This window comes from Cetorhinus maximus, chromosome 12, assembly GCF_964194155.1.
Source record: "Cetorhinus maximus chromosome 12, sCetMax3.hap1.1, whole genome shotgun sequence".
Taxonomy (NCBI): Eukaryota; Metazoa; Chordata; class Chondrichthyes; order Lamniformes; family Cetorhinidae; genus Cetorhinus; species Cetorhinus maximus.
In genome coordinates this window covers 53,853,193-53,877,146 of record NC_135890.1, presented here as the reverse complement: position 1 = coordinate 53,877,146, position 23,954 = coordinate 53,853,193, and the positions used below count along the sequence as shown (strand labels likewise).

At 40.9% G+C, this 23,954-nt stretch overlaps 1 protein-coding gene across 1 annotated transcript in view; it reads right to left on the bottom strand.

Moving 5' to 3' along the window:
• Positions 1 to 4,919: 4,919 nt before the first annotated feature.
• The window catches only part of LOC144687453 (N-acylneuraminate cytidylyltransferase-like), a 30,638-nt gene continuing 11,603 nt past the window's right edge, over positions 4,920 to 23,954 (bottom strand). Inside the window, exons 4-7 of the mRNA XM_078553611.1 lie at positions 18,360 to 18,454; positions 13,012 to 13,162; positions 7,429 to 7,561; positions 4,920 to 6,142 (exon numbers count right to left, since the gene is read on the bottom strand). Of these exons, the coding sequence (XP_078409737.1) occupies positions 5,964 to 6,142; positions 7,429 to 7,561; positions 13,012 to 13,162; positions 18,360 to 18,454 (558 nt within the window). The 3' untranslated portion in view covers positions 4,920 to 5,963. The remainder of the gene's footprint in view (positions 6,143 to 7,428; positions 7,562 to 13,011; positions 13,163 to 18,359; positions 18,455 to 23,954) is intronic.

Below are 23,954 nucleotides of genomic sequence, written 5' to 3'. Positions count from 1 at the left end.
CTCAAGGGCAACTAGGGATGGGCAATAAATGCTGGCCCAGCCAGAGAAGCTCACATCCTGTGAATGAATAAAAAAATCTTTGTGATAAATTTCGATTGTCCCACTTCCTCAATGCAATCCTCCAACTGTGGTATGTGATATGAATCCGCTTTTGTCATTGAATTCACCTTTCTATAGTCCACACAGTCTTTGTAGTCCATCCGGTTTCGGTACAAGTACAACAGTCGAACTCCAGTTACTGCAACTAGATTTAATGATATCATTTTGAAGCATGAAATCAATTTCTTTTTGTGCTTGTGATAACTTTGCCAGATTTAATCTATAAGGTTGTTGCCTTATTGAAGATGATATTTCTTGACATACATCACGTAAAGCTGAATGTGTCCTTCCCAACTTACTTCCACAAATAGGTTTGTGACTACAATGGCTTTGCCAAAGCACCTTGACACTTGCTTGGAAGGAAACTCAGTATTTCATTTAAATTTTCAAGCACCCCCTCATTATTCAATTTGATTGGAGGAAAATCAATTTCAGAGTCTTGCACTCTACCTTTTTCTCATCATCCACCATCACTAACACCTCTTTTTGTTCCTCTTCCCTGTCAAAGTACTTTTTAAGCATATTTACTTGACACACCCTCTGCTTCTTTCTTCTATCCGGAGTATTTATTAAATAATTTACTTCACTCAATTTTTTTTCAATCCTGTGAAGCCCACTAAATTTTGCATTTAATGAATCACCTAGTACTGGTAACAAAGCTGGTACTTCCTCGCCAGAAACAAAACTGCAAATTTTAGCCTTATCTGCTTTCACTTTCATCACTTGCTGTGAGATCTTTAAATGTTCCCTAGCCAACTCACATGCTCTGTTCAATCTTTCCCTGAAATTTGATACGTAATCCAGGAGAATAGTTTCTGAATTTAGACCCACCAATTTCTCATGAATCAATTTCAGTGGTCCCCTTACCTCATGACCATGAACTCGTTCAAAAAGGCTAAAACCAGTCGATGCATTAGGAGTGTCTCTAACAACAAATAACAAAAATGGAACTCCCGTATCCCAATCCTGTGCATAATCAAGGCAGTATGTTCTTATCATTATTCTTAAAGTTTGATGGCATCTTTCCAAAGCTCCTTGTGACTCCAGATGATAAGCTGTTGACTTAAACTGTTTTATCCCCAAACTGTTCATTACTTCCTTAGACAGCTGTGACATGAAATTTGACCCCTGATCTGATTGTATTTCCTTAGATAAACCATACCTTGTAAAAAATTTAATTAATTCCTCCACAAGCATCTTAGTTGTAATATTTCTTAAAGGTATCGCATCAGGAAACCTAGTAGATGCATTCATTATTGTTAATAAATACTGATTTCCACTTTTAGTCTTAGGGAGGGGTCCTACACAATCAATCATGACCCTGGTAAAAGGTTCTTCAAATGCTGGTATTGGGATTAAAGGCACCAGCTTAATCACTGCTTGTGCTTTTCCTGTTACTTGACATATGCGACAGGTTCTACAGAATTTGACTGCATCCCTATGCAATCCTGGCCCAAAAAAAATCTCATCTTTTCCTGTGTTTTCCTAATTCCTAAATATCCCCCCATTGGAATTTCATGAGCAATCCTCAGAATCTCATTTCTATAACCTAATGGGATAACAACCTGATGCACCTCCCTCCAGCTTTCATTTGCTGAGGCATGATCCGACCACCACTTTCTCATTAATATATTCCCTCGAAGATAACATACAAGAATACATTTTGCTTCGGTTTCTGAATAAGCTTTCTGATATTAACTCTTAATTGCAAATCATTTTTCTGTAACTCCACTAACCTCTGAGTTAAACACTTCAACTGAACGGTCTTGCATTCCTTCCTCTTGAACAATGTTATCACATACAGTGCCAGCTAATTGGATTTTGAAACCACCTCCTTGCCTTTGAACTGCCTGCTTATCTTGTTTATTTTGTTATTCCCCATGGGCTTTTGATCTCATTATAACACGATCAGGGAACAATCTAGGATGTTCCTTCTGTAGCATTTCTGTTGAAAACACTTCTACAGGCTGCTCAACTACCATAGGCATCACCCACATTTGCGATCCAGCTATATCATTACCCAGAATAAATTGAACCTCTACAATGGGCAATTTTTCCATCATTTCAACTATAACTTCATCTGTCTTCCATCTGCTCTTTAAATTTATGTTCCACAATGGAAGATTTAGCATCTCCCTGAACCCCATTTATTATTACCTCCTCCTGTAATGCTCCCTCTGAACAAACATTACTATCCCACAACATTAAAGATTGACTAGCCCGTGTCTCTTAAAATTAAAATCTTTACCTATTCCACCCTGTACACATGGAAAGACTTTCCCTTCACATGCAAAATCTTTAAACATTTCTGCAACCTGCTCCTCAGAATTCTCGAGTAAACTGTGAACACAATCCCACTTCTTTACCTTTCACTGATTCTCCTTGTTTCACCAGTACACAAACCACTGATTTCTCCTGTGCCTGAACCTCAGAACCCACAGTACTTATACTTCCAGAGTTTTTCTGTACCCAATAATTCCTACAGGAAAATCTCCAACACACTGACTTTGTGTGCCCAACTTTATTACAATGAAAGCACCTCAATTTTCGAATGTCATTTCTACCTTCAGCAGCTTCCTTTTTGTTCTGAGAAAAAACTTCTTGGGAACTTCCAGCTACTCCTCTTCCCTGACTACCTACTTCCTTTCACCTTCCCACTTTTTATCCTTTTCCAAATTGAAAGGGTGACGGAGAAAAGGTTTAATTCTATGAACTAACTCAATCATCAGCTATCTCGGCTCCTTGTCTTACAGAATCAACCTTCTGTTCCTCCACATGAGTTCTCACTACCGAAGGGACTGAATCTTTAACTTCTTCCAAAAGAATGACTTCCCTAAGAGCTGCATAGGTTGTCTCTATTTTTAACGCCTGTATCCACCGGTCAAAATTATTTTGTTTTACTCTTTCAAACTCAATATAAGTTCGCCCAGGCTGTTTTCTCATATTCCTAAATTTCTGCCTGTATGCTTCAGGAACCAACTCATATGTACGCAAAATAGTTTTTTCACCACATCATAATTCACCAACATTTCTTCTGAAAGTGAAGCATATACCTCAAGTCCCCTACCTAACAACTTAGACTGTAATAATTAAGTCCAGTTTTCCTGTGGCAACTTCATCTGTTTGGCTAACTTCTCAAATGAAATAAAGAATGCTTCAATATCTGTTTCCTCAAACTTTAGAAGAGCTTGTACAAATTTAAACATATCCCCACTGGGTTCTACTCTAGAGACAAATCTTTTCTCACCTACTGAAGTCTCTTTTCTAACTGCCAACACTTTCAGTTGGAATTCTCTTTCCTCCTTCTCCATCTTTGTAATTTCTAATTTCCTTTTAAAAGCCATTTCTCTGTCTTTTGCTTCAAATTCAAGCTTTGTCATTTGCAACTGAAGTCTCACTACCCCCAGCTGTGACTCACTAGTGTCAGGTTTCACTTCCAAGTGTAGACACTGTCCTATACTTTTAACTATATCAGATTTCCTAGCTCTCGCAGGTACCCCCAATTTTTGCTTATCCGCCAACTCTGTTAAATTACTTTTAGTTATTTTCTTCAACCCTCTTCTACTCCCAAACAAGTCTTAGCAATTGCCAAAGCCATCTTGCAGTCTCACCACTTCTAAAATACCTCACCAACTCCTGAATTCAAAGTGCCTCTAGTACTCGTAAGTTTAAGATTCACCAATTCCTAACAAATCAAGGAATTAGGAATATAATTAATCCCGAACGAGCTCCCAATTTTTATGCAGTTGGTAAAGAGGAGTTATTTAAAAATCCCAGAGGGAAACTTTAAACAACCCTCATAACCTATAATTTTAAGTGTTAAAATCGAGATGCGAATCTAAATTCAGGAATCAGGTCACCAGTTCGAGGTTTTGCATTAAACTAAGTGAAACATTTTATTAATGCCACAGGTTATTAATATATACACATGGCTACAAATTACTATCATAACTTTTAACAAATTTCCAAACTAATCTCCATTAAGGCAACAGCAACCCATAGGCTTAACCAAACACCAGGCAAAGCATTTTCACCTTACGAACATCAGCGAACATCCCCACTTCTGATGTTATGATGGAAGGAGGGTCATTGCTGAAGCAGCTGAAGATGATTTGAGCCTAGGAAATTACCCTGAGGAACTACTGCAGCAATGCCCCAGGACTGAGATGATTGACTGTCAACAACCACAACCATCTTCCTTTGTGCTAGGTATGACTCCAACCAGTGCAGAGGTTTCAACCCAATTCCCCCAGATTTCAAAATTTTGCTAGGGCTTCTTAATGGCAGACTTAGTAAAATGCTGCCTTTTTGTCAATGGCCTCTAGAGGTCAGTTCATTTATCCATGTTTGGACCAAGACTGTAATGAGGTCAGGATCTGAGTGGTCCTGAGGGAACGCAAACTGAGCATCAGTGAGCAGGTTATTGCTGCTGCTTGATAGCGCTATCGCTGACCCCATCACTTTGCTGATGATCGAGGGCCAACTGATAGGGCAGTAATTGGCTGGGTTGGGTTTGTCGATCCTGGTGAGACTTGTGGTATCAGCTATGTGCAGAATTATAATTATTAGCTTGTTGAGGAAAAACTGGGTGTTGCTTCAAAAAAACAAAAACAGCCCAGCTGTGAACGATCTCCTTTGAGCTGGCTTGATTGACCGCTCTGTGGTCAGGGGACAAGCCTGTGAACCCATTTCATGAGCTCAGTGGCGGTTTGTGCGAACAATGACACAGTCATACACCTCAGGAAGTCTTACAGCTTACTGGGGCTGTGTAAGAAACACTTCAGCATTGTCGAAAATTGTTAGCCATCAATGCAAACAAATGAACTAGTTACGCTTTATTAAAGCGGCAAAGGGACACATTTAAACTTGCTCACCCAACAGAAACCAGGACTGGCAGGCAGATCAAACCTTCCAAGTAACTCATGCGATGAAGTTCCGCTCTTTTCCCACAGGTTACAAACTTAACCTGCTCTTTGCAGCTAATGAGAAGGACAGGCACCAGAATAAGAGAAGGGAGTTTTCCTATTATTTTTGGGCTAATTTTCAACCACCAAGAACAAAGGAACTACTAATTCCTCACAATGTTGGTTTGTACAAACATGTCTGTTGTGGTTACTTAAATAATAATAATAACTGCATTTTGAGAGAAGAAAATTTTTTGGGAGATGCCATTAGGTGCTACATCGATGTCTTTTTCTACACTTTCTTACACGTACCTTTTAATTAATTTAATGCCATACAACAACTTGAGTCTTGAAACCAGAATCTATGCACTAAAATGTTGTGTGTGGTCAGAAATGAATTGTGCTTGTGAAACTTGGAGCACCGGGAAAGAGGAAGAAAGGAAAAAAATCAACAGCTTTGAAATGTGGTGCTTAGGAAGGATCCTAAGGGTTAGCTGGGTGGAGCAAGAAATTAATAAAGAACTACTGAATGAGGCTGGAAGAACAAGAGAACTTCTAAATAATACCAAAAGACGACAAATAGAGTTCTTCACACATGTTATTCATACAGAAGGGCTGGAGTAGCTAATCACCACCAGAAGGACTAACAGAAGAAAAACAAGAGGTCAACAGTAAAGGAAGCAGCTAGACAACATTAAAGACTGGCTTAACCAGAACTCCAATAATAGTCATTCATCATTGCTACGATCAGAAAGCTTGAAAGGCCTACGCTACTCGACATGGCACTTAGATGACGAATGTCATACTTGCATAAGTTTAAAACATTAGATAAAGCCTATAGTCATACCCATGACATACAAGATACACAGACACTCAGTCACCAGTGTAATAATATTAATTATATTTAAAATTAATATTTACATATTATTATATTTTTTGTATGCAGTGTATTTTTGTCCTTCAGTCACTCTCTCTTTTAATCAGCAAGAGCACGTATTCAGCAAATTCCTCTAGAGATCTAGTTCCCGCATTGTGCTTACAGATGTAGTCTGCCACTTTCAGAACAGGAGATGTCGCATCAAGAGGAGCACCCCGAACTTCAGCTTTCTTCAGGCACTCGAGGTCAGATTCCGCATATCCTATTTTTTGAGACGAAGAAAATTTAATTTTTAAAAAAGATCGTGAATACTCTGTACTGAAGACTTTCAAAACATTGCAGAGAGGGGGAGGGGCATAGAAGGATTTGAACTCGAGAATGAGAATCTTATATTCAAGGCACTGCCAGACTGAAAATCAATAGGGGATAAGTCACCCTGCACAATTTTCTGTCTATTTTAAGTGAATAGAATGAGTGGGTTCCCTCTTAAATGTGACCCAATAACAAGTGCAGGATGAAAACTGTACTGAAGACTTGCAGCCTTTAAACTGTTAACATTTATTTTGCATTTTATTGGGCAAGTGCACTATGATGCATAAGTTGTAAAGGTGCGCTTTAAATAACGTGGGGTTTAATTTAGGATAATAATTCTAAATGGAAATAATGTTTTGAGTTTCCCATCAAAACAATCAAAAACAACTCTAGCTATACTTTAATCAGATCTGATTGTGTGCAAGAAAATCATTTTGGAGGACCTAACTCCCTTGAGAAGTTGATAAGTCTTTACTAGAGATCAGTCACTGCTGTAATGTTGGAAACGCAGCAAGTCCCACAAACAACAATATGATCATGACTTGAGTTTTTTTTAAGCGATGTAGGCTGAGGGATAAAATATTGGCCCGGGCACTGGGGTAAAAGCTCCAGCTCTTCATCGAATTATGTCATGAGATCTTTTACGTCCACTTGAAAAGGCAGGCAGGGCTTTGGTTTAACATCTCATTCACAAGATGGCAGCTCTGACAGTGGTGGAGTGGTTATGATTGGAAGTATGCAACAGGCCAGAATTAGAGAAATGCAGGTATGTCAGAGGATTGTGGGGTTGGGTGAGATTTCAAAGATAGGGAGGGGCGAGAAGGAAAGGATTTTAAAACAGGTTGAGAATTCAAAATCAAGACATTGCTTGACTGGGAGCCAGTGAAGGTCAGTGGGCACAGGGGTGTATGGAGATGGGACTTGGTGTGAGTTAAGACACTGGCAGCAGAGTTCTGGGTGACCTCAAGCTGGTATTCATTAAGCATCTTAATGACGCCTAGACTATAGCAGAGTCCTGTAAAATTGGATGGCAATTAGGATGAAAGGAAAAACATAGCTTGTATTTTTATAGAATGAAATGTTTGGAAATAATCCTGGGACAGAGGGAGGCATCTGTTAAAAGCAGGTTTAAAGGACAAAAAGTAACCTCCGAGGACCTTAATCCAACTAATCAAAACTGATTAATACAGCAGCCATTTCAACAGTTTGTACAATTCTTATAATCGCAAGACCTACCTAAGTAAGCCACATTTTTCCAAAGGATGCTTGACGTTTTCATCAAATTTTCCACAGTGTTCAGTTTGTTCTGGGCATCTCCCTCCACTTCAAGTTTTGAATTATTAGAGTTAATCTTTGGGATGAATGCCACCTGGAGTGAACAGAGCAAACCATCACCTCAATTTTCTCCCTTATTAAACCGGGCATTAAATCATGTACACGCTGGTGAGGGTTGAGCAGTGATTCGCTCACACGGACTTCATTTGTTTCTTTTTATTATTACGTTTCACTTGAAAGGCTTTCTCTACTTTCTCTCACCTGTTTCCTAACTCCAGAAATAACAAAGCTGGTCGGCTCAGAATTGAGGCCTGGAGTCAGAAGCCGGCTGAAGGATACAAAGCAAGGGAAAACTTGGCTGTAACAGTACTGGCACCATATATTGAGCAACATGTGTACAAGTTACAACATGGGAAACAGGTCATCCGGTGTGTCAACATTTAGAATTATGTTCTTGTAGAGGGGAATCACATTTGCCTCCCCCTGTTCCCATAGCCTTTTATCCTTTTTTTCCCTTCATCCACCAATCCAAACTAATCTTGAATCCCAACATATTTTTTGCCTCAACCACTATCTTTCAGATTCTCAAATCTGTAAAGAAGCTGTTTGTACCCTCTCTTCTAATCTCTTACATTTAATCTTGTATTCATGGCCCCTCACTCTAGACTCCTCAATTACTGTTTGGCTTCCTTCTTTGCTGTAAGGGTCTATGATTTAATTGGGTGGCAATTACGATCAAAGGATGGACATAGCTTGTATTTTTATACCCTGAGGAACTCCTGCAATGATGTCCTGGAACCGGGATGGCTGACCTCCAACAACCACAACCATCTTCCTTTGTGCTAGGTATGACTCCAACCAGCAGAGAGTTTTCCCCCTGATTCCCATTGACTCCAGTTTTGCTAGGGCTCCTTGATGCCACACTCTGTCAAATGCCTCAATGTCAAGGGCAGTTACTCTCACTTCACCTCGGGAGTTCGGCTCTTTTGTCCATGTTTGAATCAAGGCTGTAATGAGGTCAGGAGCTGAGTGGCCCTGGTGGAACCCAAACTGGGCATCAGTGAACAGGTTATAGCTTAGCAAGTGCCGTTTGATAGCACTATTGATGACCCCTTCCATTAATTAACTGATGATCGAGAGTAGGCTGATGGAGCAGTAATTGGCTGGGTTGGATTTGTCCTGCTTTTTGTGTACAGGACATCCCTGGGCAATTTTCCACATAGCCGGGTAGATGCCAGTGTTGTAGCTGTACTGGAATAGCTTGGTTAGGGGCGCAGCAAGTTCAGGAGCACAAGTCTTCAGTACTATTGCCGGAATATTGTCAGGTCCTGTAACCTTTGCAATACCCAATGCCATCGGCCGTTTCTTGATATCACGTGGAGTGAATCGAATTGGCTGAAGACTGGCATCTGTGATGCTGGGGTCCTCTGGAGGAGGCCGAGATGGGATCATCCACTCGGCACTTCTGGCTGAAGATTGTAGCAAATGCTTCAACCTTATCTTTTGCATTATGTGTCGGGCTCCCCCATCATTGAGGATGGTGATATTTGTGGAGCCTCCTCCTCCAGTGAGTTGTTTAATTGATGTGGCAGGACTGCAGAGCTTAGGTCCAATCCGTTGGTTGTACGATCGCTTAGCTCTGTCTATCATTTGCTGCTTATGCTGTTTGGCACACAAGTAGTCCTGTATTATAGCTTCACCAGGTTGACTCCTCATTTTTTAGGTATGCCTGGTGCTGCTCCTGGCATGCCCTCCTGCGCTCTTCATTGAACCAGGGTTGAATCCCTGGCTTGATGGTGATGGTGGAGTGGGGGATATGCCAGGCCATGAGGTTTCAGATTGTGCTAGAGTACAATTCTGCTGCTGATAACCCACAGCGCCTCATGGATGCCCAGTCTTGAGTTGATAAATCCGTTTGAAATCTATCCCATTTAGCACGATGGTAGTGCCACACAAAACGATAGAGGGTATCCTCAATTTGAAGGCAGGACTTCGTCTCCACAAATACTGTGGGGTCTCTCCTACTGATGCTGTCATGGACTTCTATCCTGTACACATGAAATAAATCTGAATTTACGAATAAATGATAGGCTTAACTATTTCCATTCTTCTGTTGAATATGATGTAGGGATTCCTGGAGACAGGAATCCCAAATTGATAAAACACCATTGGTGATTTAACAAAACCATAGAACCATACAACACTACAGCACAGAAAAACAGGCCATTCGGCCCTTCTAAACTGTGCCGAAATATTATTCCGCTAGTCCCATTGACCTGTACCCAGTCCATAACCCTCCAGACCTCTCCCATCCATGTATCTATCCAATTTATTCTGACGACTTAAGAGTGAGCCCGCATTTACGTCAGATGGCAGCTCGTTCCACACTCCCACCACTCTCTGAGTGAAGAAGTTCCCCCTAATCCTTTCCCCTTTCACCCTAAAGCCATGTCCTCTCGTGTTTATCTCTCCTAATCTAAGTGGAAAGAGCCTACTCACATTTACTCTGTCTATACCCCTCATAATTTCTTAAACTTCTATCAAATCTCCCCTCATTCTTCTACGCTCCAAGGAATAAAGTCCTAACCTGTTTAATCTTTCCCTGTAGCTCAACTCCTGAAGATCCGGCAACATCCTAGTAAATCTTCTCTGCACTCTCTCAATCTTACTGATATCCTTCCTGTAGTTAGGCGACCAGAACTGCACATAATACTCCAAAGTTGGCCTCACCAATGTCTTATACGACCTCACCATAACATCCCAAGTCCTATACTCAATACTTTGATTTATGAAGGCCAGTATGCCAAAAGCTTTCTTTACAACCCTGTCTACCTGTGATGCCACTTTCAGGGAATTATGTATCTGAACTCCCAGATCCCTTTGTTCCTCCGCACTCCTCAGTGCCCTACCATTTACTGTGTATGTCCTACCTTGGTTTGTCCTTCCAAAATGCAACACCTCACACTTTTCTGCATTAAATTCCATCTGCCATTTTCTGGCCCATTTTTCCAGTTGGTCCAGATCCCTCTGCAAGCTTTGAAAGCCTTCCTCGCTGTCCACAACGCCTCCAATCTTAGTGTCATCAGCAAACTTGCTGATCTAATTTACCACATTATCATCCAAATCATTGATATAGACAACAGACAACAATGGTCCCAGCACAGATCCCTGAGGCACACCACTAGTCACCTATAAACCTATAAATTTTTTTCAAGAAACCTAACACATCAGCTATTGCAAATAGAATGATTAAATGTCAGATTTCTTAGATAAGCAAATTCATAACATTCAATGCACCATTTAAATATCTATAACACAGACTATTATTTATCCAGTTGCATACCTGTAATACAAGCCCATAAACCGACTAAATGCTGTTGGTGGACCTACTTCAGACTAAGTTTTAGTAGATGCTTTGTGCACACCAGATACTGGCATCACAGGTAGGTGTTACCAAATGATCCAGTTTGGTTGGATTCCCAAAGCAGAATTTTACCAAAGTAACGATTTATTACTAGTCTGAAAGCAACACAAGACTACAGTGATACATTTCAGAATTTCCCTTGCCCTGCAATATATACTGTACCATTCACTTGTACATAAGTGGTTCCATTAGTAAACCTAGCATCCACCCCCCTCAAAATAAAAACCTGCACCTCTATTCACTACTATGTACCAGTTACCACATCTGGAATTAACTCCAAACCGCAGTAAGCACCCAGCAGACAAATATGACATGGCAATTGGTAAAAGAACCAGAGGCGGCATGAGGAAAAACCTTTTTTCCAAAATGAGCAGTTAGAACAAAAGGAATGGAGTGGGCTTTCAGCCCCTTCAGCCTGTTCTGTCATTCGTCAGCTCATGGCTGATATATACCTGAACTCCATTCAACTGCCTTTGATCCATATTCCTTGTTAGGGGAAAATTAAAAATGCTAAAAGAGAACACTCAGAATTTACTGAAGAATACTTAAAATCTCCAGGCAGACAGGGCTGCTAAGCATATTAAGAGTTGACGATTACCAGATGAACATTGCACAGCCTTGAGATTCAGGCTGAAGACACAAGCAGGACATAAGATAGATTAAGTGCACTCCCCTCTCACATAGGGAAGGGGCAGATGGTCTTAGCTTAGATATGGGAAGTCATACAATGGACAAAGAAGGGGCTTTGATGAAACACAAACAGTCTTCAGTTGTGAGAACCAAGGTCTTTGCGTACGTGTTTTAATTTTGATTGGATATAATTATGTATACCACCTTTAGAATAATTTGTTAGCAAAATCACATGTTTATGTACTCAATAGGATAGAGTTAGCAAGAGACCGGTGTGTCAGTTACCGATTGGATGTATTCAAATGTACTCAAATGTATGATAAGAAAAAGTACAAAAGTAATGAAATGTAATCAATCTGGGAGCTGGGTCTTCACTCTTAGGAATGATTGAGGCTCCCTTGCATATGCTTGAATAAAACTGGTTAAAGGAAGCCTGAGTCTCTGTGGTCGCTGTGTGATCGGGGATTGTAACTTTTCCTCTTCATCTGGCCTATGTGGTAGTTGCTGGATTGGAGGGGGTGACTTCTTCATTCGTTTATACCCATAACTAGCAAAAATCTATCAATCTATCTGAAGCCTTGATAATTTTAATTCATCCAGCATTCACAGCCATTATTTTCTCCATTACATTTTGTTTTAACCTGATGTTAAATTCACAACATTCCTCTCCTTGACTTATTTTGACATTTACTGGTAGCACTTAAATTTGTCCTCTTCCTCCACTCTGAAGGTACTCACTTAAGAAGTCTGCCACTTACTTATTGGCCAATATCTTCTCAACTGCATTCATCTTTCATTGGCCCCACATTCTATTTCCCACTCACTTTCTCCTAATATACAAGAAGTCTTGCCACTGTTTTCCTTTGGAGTTAAGAATTTCTAAAAGAAGCATTTACTTTTGACTTAGAAAGGGCCTTGGTCGGGAGGGGTTTTAGCTGGAAGTAGGCCAGTCAGATGTGTGAGTTGAGGAGAGATCCATAGCATCTGTTTGAGATGGCATCTGTCACTTGGGGCTCGGGAGCGTGATGCTCCTGACCACAGGTCACCATAGGTTTACATAGACTGTGTATTTACTGTCAACATTAAAGTATAAGATAGCTTTTGTAACTTGTGTTATCCTTTCAAATCTGTATATATTTGTAAAAGGTATAGTTGTGCGTGAAGGGGTATTGTAATATAGTTTATCTTTTCTTGTTGAATAAATGTTTTACTATTTTGTTAAAATGTTCTTCAGCTGACTCCCGTGACTCTGTTCGGTAACTACTCTCCAGGTATCTAAACAAACAAAAATAAAAGTTAGGATCTCTCAAACTGGGTTCCACTTTAGGATCAGACTTCTCCAGGGGTAACCTCAACTGGGGTCAGAACAACCTGTACGTAATTGTGGTAAGAATTGTCTGCAGTACAACCACAAAACAATGCTTTAAATATTAATATTTAATAATATAGGAAAATGTAAGTTAACAAAGTTTAAAAAAACACATTCGCACCTGAACATGTATGTCCGCTAGTGTTCTGAGCACTGGAACGTCATTCTCATTAAATTTCCTCTTCCGGCTTGAGCTTGGGCCTTCCTGGAAGTCTTCATCCAAGTTACAAACCAGCAACTTTACGTCCTTGTGCTTACCCAAGTAACCATAGCTATATAAGAAAGAAAATAAATGATCAGCTGGTTCAAACAGAAATTGCTTGAGCACTTGAAGGAAATAAATTTGCAGGGCTACAAGAATCAAGCGAGTGGGATTGACTGGATTGCTCCACAGAGAGCCGGCATGGACTCAATGGGCCAAATGGCCTCATTCTTAAATGACTCTTATGACTCTAATAGTGATCGGTGTAGATAATGAAGAGAAAGTAAAATCCTTACCATTCTTTGATCGATATTTAACCTTTTCCCACAAATAGAAATTTGCTCCAACCCTAATGGCAGAAAGTCAAGGTGATCTCATCCCAATGCTGCAGGTTCATAACCTTACATAAGGAGCAATTTTCAGTTCCTAACATAAAAGAGTCAACAGACAGCTAAAAAACCAGCCTCTCCACTTCTCTCACCTCCTTTAAGACTCCACATAGAATCTACCTTTTTGACCAAGTGTTTGACCATCTGTCTTCTCCTTTTGGTTCAGTGTCAATCTTTCTTTGGTCACACTCCTGTGAAGCTCCTGGAGATGCTTTATTATGTTAAAGGAGCTTTTTATTAACACAAGATGCTGTTGTTTTACAGGATTATCTGGATAGCAATCTCTCTGTTCAGGTACCATGTCCTAAGAGGGCGTTGGCGAACATGGGCCCCCATGTTAATCTTCCTCTAGAGGCGTGGATCATCTTTATTGGTGGTACATTCATGCAGTTTGCGAGCTCTTTAGAAAGATCATTCTTTGTCTAGCTTGATCTCTTTTACCATCGATCTTTCCCATCAGCATCAGACTTTCTAAATGATGCGGGGGGGGGGGGGGGGCGGAGACAGGATTTTCAGATGGCGGAGTTCCCCTCACTCGGGAGGGAATCCCGCCTCAGAGCTGCCTGCCAATCAGCCTCTAGTCCCAGCAGCATCAGAGGCTGCAGTGGACAGGATTTGGACTGCAAGTAGTCCCCAAAGTAAGTCTCAGAAGTCCAGGACCAGGTAAGTTTTGCGGGTCCTTGTGGCAGGTAGGGGAGTTGAGGCCTGTGGGGGTGGGCAGAGGGGGATAGGGTTGTTGCTGGAAAGGTCAGAGATCAGTGGGGCATGTGTAGAGGAAGCACCTGCTGGAGCCAGACCTTTCAGGGGGTGAGGGCGTCCAATATTGAAAGGAGGCTGTTGATGGGGGCGACCACACCCCCCTTTCCTGCCAGAGGCTTGAACAGGATCACTTTTTGGGCTTCCCTCACCCCTAAACTCCTCCTGCCAGCTTGAAAAGGCTGGATGGGAAGCATTCCTTAAGTGGTCATTAATTGGCCATTTAAGGGCCTCAATTGGGGTGGGGTGCCAGCCTAGGCCTCATTGGTCCCATTGTAAAATTGTGAAGAGGTTGGGGTGGGTGAGAGCCCAGTGGGAAGGTCACACAAAGAATTTTACAGCCATCCCCCTGCCTACAAACCTACAGGTGGGGGAACGAAAAATTCTGCCCATGATTTCTTATCCATGATTTCATGGATAGTATTAGGCAGGTTGATTATGTCGGACATGGCAAAAAACATCAGGTGGTGATAGCACATTTTCATATTGTTTTAACTCTCATATTAGAAAACCACTTGTCCCCTTCAGAGCCCCTTCATGAAATAGGAGATCATATGATGCTTCTTTCTGGTGACACTGCGGAAGGGTGGAAAGCAGTGGGAAAAAGTCTAAAAATCAACAAAGAGTTAAATTCTGGACAAAGCTTGTGGTTTTTGAAGCGGTGAGACACCATTGAGGGAGGGAATTTCAGAGTAGGACTAAGGCCAATAGTAGGAGGAGAGAAAATGACCAGAGGGAGGAACATTTGGAGGGAATTATATTGCTAGAAGAGCTTATAAAGGTAGGGTAGAGCAAGGGGACAGAGGGATCCAAAGACAAAAATGAATAATTTTACTTCAGAGAATGGGCAGCCAATAAAACTGAGCAAGAACAAGAGCAATGGATGAATGAGATTCAATGCGAGATGGACACCCATGCAGAGGTTTGATCAAGTTGTAATTGGACCTAATATATAGCAACAGACAGAAAATACTAGTGGAAGTAGTTTACATGCCCCATAACAGTAGTTACAATATTATACAGGGTATAAATCAGCAAGTTAGGGGCAAAAGTAGTCTGGAGGGTAAGTTCACAGAATGCATTTGAGAAATTTTTTAGAACAACGTATGAGGAATTAACCAGAAAACAGGCTGGTTTAGATTTAGTGTTGTGTAATGAGACAGGATTAGTTATCTTATATTAAAGGATCCTCTAAGGAGAAATGATCATAATATGCTGAATTTCAAGTTTTAACACCTGAATCCAAAGGAGAAGGGAACTGCTCTTCCTGCTTGCAGACTCTCGGACTCTGAGCAGATCAGAACGAGAGCTTTGGGGAAGGTTTGTTGAAAGTTTAACTAATAGGGTAGATAAAAGGGAACCAGTAGATGCAATATATTATGTCCAAATACATTACGTCTTCCATAAGGTGCCACACAATAAACTGTTACACAAGATTAGGGTTCATGGGATTGGGGTAACATATTAGCATGGATTGAGGATCGTTTCTCACACATAAAACAGAGCAGGAATAAATGGGTAATGTTTGGGTTGGCAGGTTGGGGCTAGCTAGGTATCGCAACTATTAGTGCATGGGCCTCTGCTATTTACAATCTATGTCATCACTTAGATGATGGGAGAGTATGTAAAAGAATCCATGTTTGCTCATGATATAAAGCTAGCTGGGACAGTAACTATGAGGAGGACAACACAAAAAAGGCTTCAAAGGGATACATATAGGTTAACTGAGTCGGCAAGAAGGTAGATGATGAAATATAATATGGGAAATTATTACTTTGGTAGGGAGAATAGAAAATATTGTTTAGGCAAGAGAGTAGTAAATGTTGGTATGTAAAGGGATTTGGATGTCCTTATACATGAGTCACAATGTTAACATGCAGGTGCAGCAAGCATTAAGGAAGGCAAATGATGTGTTAGGCTTTACTGCAAGAGAGTTGCATTTTAAGTCTAGGGATGTCATGCTGCAATTATATAGGGTTTTGATGAGGCCACACCTTAAATATTATTGGTTTCCTTACCCAAGGATGGATATATTAGCCTTAACAGGGGTACAAAAGTTCACTACATTGATCTCAGGGATGAGAGGATGAGGAGAGACTAAGTAGAATGGGCTTATATTCTCTGAAGTTTAAAAGAATGAGAGGTGATCTCATTGAAACATCTAAAATTCTTTAGGGACTTGACAGCGTAGACATGGGGGGGGGACCAGAGAGTCCAGAACTAGGGGTCATAGTCTCAGGATACGAGTGGTTATTTCAACTGAGATGAGGAGAAATTTCTTCACTCATAGGGTTGTGAACATTCTACTCTGGAATATATTCAAGGCAAAATCGATAGAATTGTGACACTGAGGGAATCACAAGAAATGGGGATAGGGCTGGAAAGTGGAGTTGAGATAGAAGATCAGTTATGATCTTATTGGAAAGTAAAGTAGGCTGAAGAGCCACATGGACTACTCCTGCTCTTATTTCAAATTACAGAGTAGGAGAATTGGAGGCCAACAAGGAGAATGTTGGAATAGTGGAATCTGGAAGTCACAAAGTCTTATAAGAAAGAATCAATACATCCTCTCTAGCTGTTTACACAATTGCAGAGTGAAGTTCAGTCAATGCTTCTATCAATAAGCATAATTAAGTGCTCCTCACTGTCCTTGAATCCTGTCTAGGGGCAAATTGAATTTCCAGGATTCCTTTTCAACATTTTCCCAAGAATCCTATCAGCAGATTCCATGGCATTTCGTGCATGTGGGATGGAGTTTGAATGCTGGTAAAAATCAACAGTCATATTTAAAAAAAAAGACTAAAGGTTAAATCACCCCGGCGAGTCCTTCCCTATGCCCTGTATTTCAATATAATGCCCAATATTGGAAATTAAATAACATGCGCAGCAATTTAGAAAAAAAAATATTGAATTAGAGCACGATTCAAAAACAAGTGTCACAAAACAGTCAAACATGTTCCTGGTTGAGAGAGAATAGAAACAAGCTTGATGCTCATGAATGGTAGAAAAGGAAATGAAAGAAGTAACTTGCATTAAATAGCATCTTTCACAACCTTAAAACATGCCACTTACAACTAGAGCATTTTTGAAGTGTAGTTACTGTTGCAATGGAGGGTAAATCAGCAGCCAATTTGTACATAGCAAGGACACACGCATGCACATGTGCGCATACACACATATACTAGATTATCTGAATTACTGATGTTGGGTGCATGATATATATTGCAAGGGGAATTGAATATAAAAGTAGCAAAGTTTTACTGCAGCTGTATAGGGCTATGGTGAGACCACATCTGGCATCCTGCGTACAGTTTTGGTCACTATTTGAAAGAAAGATATAATTGCTTTAGAAGCAGTTCAGAGAAGGTTCACTCAATTCATTCCTGGGATGAGCGGCTTATCTTATGAAGAAAGGTTGAACAGTTTGGGCCTATACCCATTGGAGTTTTGAAGAATGAGATGTAATCTCATAGAAACATATAAGATCCTCAGGGGATCTGATAGGGTAGATACTGGGGGACGATGTTTCCATTTGTGGGAGAGACTAGTACAAGGGGGCACAGTTTAAGACAGATGAGGATAACTTTTTTTTTGACTCATTAGCATGCAGAATTCTCTTCCCCAGAGAGTGGTAGAGGCAGGGTCATTGAAATTATTTAAGGCAGAGTTACACAGAGTTTTGACAGACAAGGGAGTCAAGGGTTATGGTGGGGGGGCAGAGGGTAGTTGAGACCACAACCAGATCAGCCATGATCTTATTGAAAGGTGGGGCAGGTTCAAAGGGCTGAATGGCTTACTCCTGCTCCTAAGTCCTATGTCCCTATATTGTGCAGAAAAATCAGGACAATGATGCAGAAGTCATTACTGGACCAATTCTGAGATTTTCTTAGGAAACTCTTCTTAGCTGATATTTCATTCACCCACAGCATAGAAGAATTCTGATTCACATGAATGAATGAGAAAGAATTCTTGTTGGAAAATTAATAGCTATATGTCAACATATAATAGAAATATGCAACCAGATCATCACATGAAAAAGTTACAGTCACTCAAAAATACTTGCACACTAGTTAATTGTAGATAGAAAATGCAACTGAAATTTTCTATGAACTAAAATTTTACCTCATTACTCTCTGTTCTGCAATTGGCCAGTCAATGTCTATATCAATGTCGACACTGTATTTTGGTTCCATCTCATAGTACGCCATTTTGCCACCCTAGGCAGGAAAACAGGAAAACTGAAGCAATGATGCAAATGCATGAGCAATGTGCCGAAGCTCTTTCTAAAAGAATTAATTTTCATAGATAATGGCTTTTAACAGTTGCTCTGCCCAGAAACAAAACACCCAACTGTCTCACAGAAAACAATAAAGAGAATTACCTGTTGGGTTCCTATGATACAAAAGGAGCTCCATGTTTAACACTATGTTTAAAACCTTAGCCTTAAAAAAAATAGCAATAAGGTAGACTTCTCTGCTGAACAAAGAAGACAGCTACTACACCTCACCTGACCAGGTGGTTTGCCATTTGTCTAGGAACTGTCTGAGAGAACTATCCCCAGGAGTTTCAAAAATAAAATAATTATCTTCTCAGCTATGGAGTCCCACACTTCATTGTACAAATTCCTTGTAATCAACGAAACCAGAGGAAGTGCTGGCAAACTGGCCTCCCCATCCTGAACTATCACAAAAGAGAGGGACTGAAATTCATTACACCGGGAAGAGGTGCTAATAGCCATTTTGTCCCTCCTTAGGAGGAACAATGGAATTCTGGCTAGAAAAACAGAAACTGATTGTTAAGATGCAGTTAACTATTAATAGGCCATGTCACATGACCCAAACCTTTGGCCTTTTGGACAGTTTTAACATTACATCTTTGGGCTTCACAGCCAGTCTGCTGTTTTAACATTCATTCAACTGGTTAGCCACAAAGAAGCAGGCCCTTCCAGGCAGAACAACCACCTGCCCATCTATTGCCTGACTCTGCTGGAAGATTTTGTACCATTGGCTACAGAACTGACTCAATCTCTGCCTATTCACTTCAACTTGCGGTAACAACACCAACTGAGAAGCAAATCCTACAACTCCGGTCTTCAGCAAGAAAGAACCCCTTATTGGACACTGACTTCAGACTCTGGAACTCAAGTGAACTAATGTTCATTTTCTGTGGTCCTTAAACTGTAAAATTCCTTTTCCCTATCCCCTCCCCCCCAACTTTTGTGCGTATGCGCGCGCACATGTACGCTCCTTTCATGGGTTTTGATTGTGGAAAATAAACTAACCTCTGAGTTAATCATAACTTGAGTTTGCTGTGGGTTATTAAAAAACCGAGCGACTGGGAAAATACTCCACCTCCTAATCTTTTAAAAACTAATTCAAAACACAATCTGCCTACGGACTGGAGCGGTGGTAAGAGGGCATCAGTGCAGTTTGACTGTCCCTCTCCTGTCTGAAACATACTTTAAATGTCAAAAATATATTCACAATCTACCCTGAGAAGTAATACTTCTCTCCATGCATGGAAAGGAAAGTTTTAATCACATCAGATTTCTGCAAAATTCCCCAGCCTTATATCTATGCTTCTCTACATCCTCAGTACTCTGTGCATTCCCTTACCTCCATGTCCCTTTACTGAGGGCTGGGGGTGCAAGGCTTTCAATTGCTTTGGCCGCACTCTCTGCAACTCCCTCCCTAGACTTGGTTATCCACCCACCTCTACCTTTAAAAACCCTCTCAAAACCCAACTTTTCTACCAGCCTTTGGGTCCATCTGCTTAACTTCTCTCTCTATATATCTCCCCAGTCATTTCCACTTATGGACTGCCTCAAGGCTTTTAAAAACAAAACTTCTACAGCTGTTACACAATTGCAAGCTGCTTTGTAATAAGATGATCCAAAAGCACGTTACATCCAATGCTTTGCATTTGAAGGATCACAACTGTTGTTATTCTGCAAACACAGCAGCCAAGTTGCGCACATCAAGGTCCCACAATTAAATAAATGACCAGTTAATATTTTTGGGTAAGGCAGTAAACAGAGGCTTGACTCTCCCCTCGGGGGAAAATAAAAAGTTCCATGACGCTAGTTCAAAGAAGGGCAGAAGAGCTCTCCCCACTGTCAAGGCCAATATTTCTCTCTCAACCAACATCACTAAACAAAATATATTTAGATAAATAGAATACTATGGCTACAAGCGCAGGTCAGAAGCTTGAAATCTGGCGGTGAGTAACTCATCTCCTGACTCCCAAAAGCCTTCCCACAATCTACAAGCCACAAGTCAGGAGTGTGATGGAATACTCGCTACTTGCCTGGATGAGTGCAGCTCCCACAACACAAGAAGCTTGACACCATCCAGGACAAAGCAGCCCACTTGATTGGCACCCGATCCACAAATATTCACTCTCTTCACCACCGACATACAGTAGCAGCAGTGCGTACCATCTACAAAAGGCATTTCAGGAATTCACCAAGGCTCCTTCGACAGCACCTTCCAAACCCAAGACCACTACCAACTACAAGGACAAGGGCAGCGGACACTTGGGAACACCACCACCTGGAAGTTCCCCTCCAAGCCACTCACCATTCTGACTTGGAAATATATCGCTGTTCCTTCACTGTTGCTGGGTCAAAATCTTAGAACTCCCTCCCTCACAGCACTATGGATGTACCTACACCACATGGGCTGCAGCGGTTCAAGGTGGCAGCTCACCACCACCTTCTCAAGGGCAATTAGGGATGGGCAATAAATGTTGGCCTAACCAGCGAAGTCCACATCCTTTGACTGGATTTAAAAACTAAAACAGATAATCTGGTCATTACTGTATTTTATTGCTGCTTTAAGGACCTTCCTGTGGGCATCATGTTCCCTGCATTACAACAGTTCAGATTTACTTCACTGGCTGTAAAGCACTTTGGGACATACTAATGTCATGAAAGTGTTATAAAATATAAGTTCTTTCTTTCAAAATCGACTTTCGGAAACAATTTTGTTATTCACCAATTTTACAAAGATCGGAGAATTAAAAATAGACTCTGTCGGTGAATATCCATGTTGGACACAAGTTCATGGTTTGCAGCAGAGAGCTGGAAGTGAGTCTGTTTCAAAGTTTTGCGGTTTTGTTTAATTACAATCAACAAAGAAGCCACACTCCTGTAATTAGGCAGTCAAAAGGAATCAGAGTGTTGCTGAGAAAAAGATATGACAAAGCTTTTCATCTTGCACTCATCAGGTTACTTCGTAAGAATACCAATATATGGGGAAAACAACAATTTCTACTGTATGAGAAGAGTTCACTGATTTGTTGGCAAGTAGACTCTGATTGGTGGAGGTGTTGCCATGGAGAATGCACCAGTGTTGGTGACTGCCAAGCATTGTTTGAAGTTTAAACCAGACAGCTTGACCCAGATTGATCAAGGTATTGCCCTGAGGAATGAGTCATCAAATGGCTGTCACTTACTTTGTTCAGCTGAAACAGGCACAATGTGTGTAAATGTTCTTTCTCTGCAAAGAACAGGGGCCCTGTGTGTTAATACATGTAGCTTCCAGTACAAGCAAATGGGCCACATTGTCAGCCCGATTGAATCTTAAATTGGTTGTCAGCATATGTAGCACACTGAGGATTATTTAGCAAATGTTGTCCAATTGCAGAATCACATTGAATGTTAGACATTGTGTTTTGAGTTTTGCAAGCATGGGCTGGTTGGATCTGATTTGCACCTTGCCCGTTGCGAACAATGGCTGGGGCATGCTATTTGGTACGATCCACCAGTCTTTGGGACATATAGCCTTCATACCTGGCATCACACTGGCACTGAAATTCATATATCACATTACTCATTTGTCTGATAGACAGAACGTCTTTTTGGCTTGGGTGGTACGGTCAAGCCAAAAAGACGTTCTTCAATCACAAAAGGGTATAAGAACTTCAGCGCCTGTGTGATGCTAGGTACGTATGCCATATGTTCCAAAGACTAGTGGATCATATCAAACAGCATGAACCAGCTGCTATTTGCAACGGGCAAGGTACAGACCGTACCCAACCTGCCCGTGCTTGTAAAACTCAAAGCACAGTGTCTAAAATTAGATGTGATTCCGCAGTTGGACAACATTTGCTAAATAATCTTCAGTGTGCTAAGAATTACGCTGACAACCAATTTAAGATTGTCAGTCAGTCAGCTCGCAGCGTGGTGCATTTGCGTGTACTGGAAGCTACATATATTAATACACAGGGCCCTGTTCTTTGCAGATAGAAAGAACAGGTACACAAATTGCGCTCATTTCAGCTAAACAAAATAAGTGACAGCCATTCACTGACTCATTCCTCATGGCAATGTCTTGACTAATCAGGGTCAAGCTGCCTAGTTTAAATTTCAAACAATGCTTGACAGTTAACTGTCAGTCACTGGTGCATTCTCCATGGCAACACCTCTAACAATCAGCACTCTCTTCACATACAGTATGAATTGTTGTTTTCCCCTCATATTGGCATTCTTGCAAAGTGTCCTGATGAGTGCAAGATGAAAAGCTTCAACAGGTTTCTTTCTTCAGCAACATTCAAGTACTGCCAAACTACTATTTGAATCAACATCCCCTTACAATCTTTGGACATCTCTATCAACTATGATTAAAAATTGTTTCCCATTTTATACTTTCTGAACTCAAACTTTCAAAGTCATATTAACGACAGTATATCAACATGATTGTTGGAAGATCTGAATCATCAGTTAACAATATATGGCAAATGGACAATGAACGTGCAGAAATTTCTGGGCATTCAAGTAATGAAACTATTTTGCAAGCTGCTAGTACAAAACACTAAAATGTCACACTGCACAGAGTGAGTTCTGAGTAAAAGGACACTTAGTTTCTTTCAGGAATTCAGGCAGGAGTGGGAAGGCCATACACTATGTACTTTCTTCACTGACAGCAGGTCAACTTTCATTTGTATATTTTTGATGTTCTTTGAAAGATGGAGGCTTAAATTTCCTTCCTAAAAGCAGCAGTTAAGTGGGTCATATATGTGAAAGGATCTTCTTCAGGCCATCATTATCGCCAGCAACTCATTCATCTTACCCCAGTTCTTATTCTACGTACTGTCACTGTGGTTTGTACGGAAATGGGGTCAGCACCGACTTCCTCAACCAGGATGGCAATCATCTAATAGATATCCAATCTTTGCCCTGCTGCATTAACAAGTAAGCTTACAGGCTCTGCTAGCCCAGATCTAACCTGCTTATTATTTACTAATCGTCAGGATGTGGATGTTGCTGGCAAGAGGCATTTTATTGCCCATCCTTAATCGCCTTTTAGAATGGACAACTGCAGGCTATGTGGAGATGGTTCTCTCACAATACTGTTAGCTGGGGAGTTCCAGGATTTTGATCCAGTGACAATGAAGGAATGCTGATTCATTTCCAAGTTGGGATGATGTGTGTACTTGGAGATGTTGATGCTCCCATTCATCTACTGCCCATGTCCTTCTCGAATGTTGAAGTCACAGGCTTGGGAGGTGCTGCATAAGTAGTCTTTATGGCCCAGAAAGGTAAGATTTCTGCAGGGGATTCACTTGAATTCCACTTTGACTTCCAGGCATTTGCCATTGTTCTGGATGACAAATTTTTCCTTGTATGGAAAGAATAAGTATTTTGTCAGCAGGTGTTGAGATCCTGTGTCTATATTGGCTGAGGAATTGAAAAAGGTAAAATTTCGGATAAATACA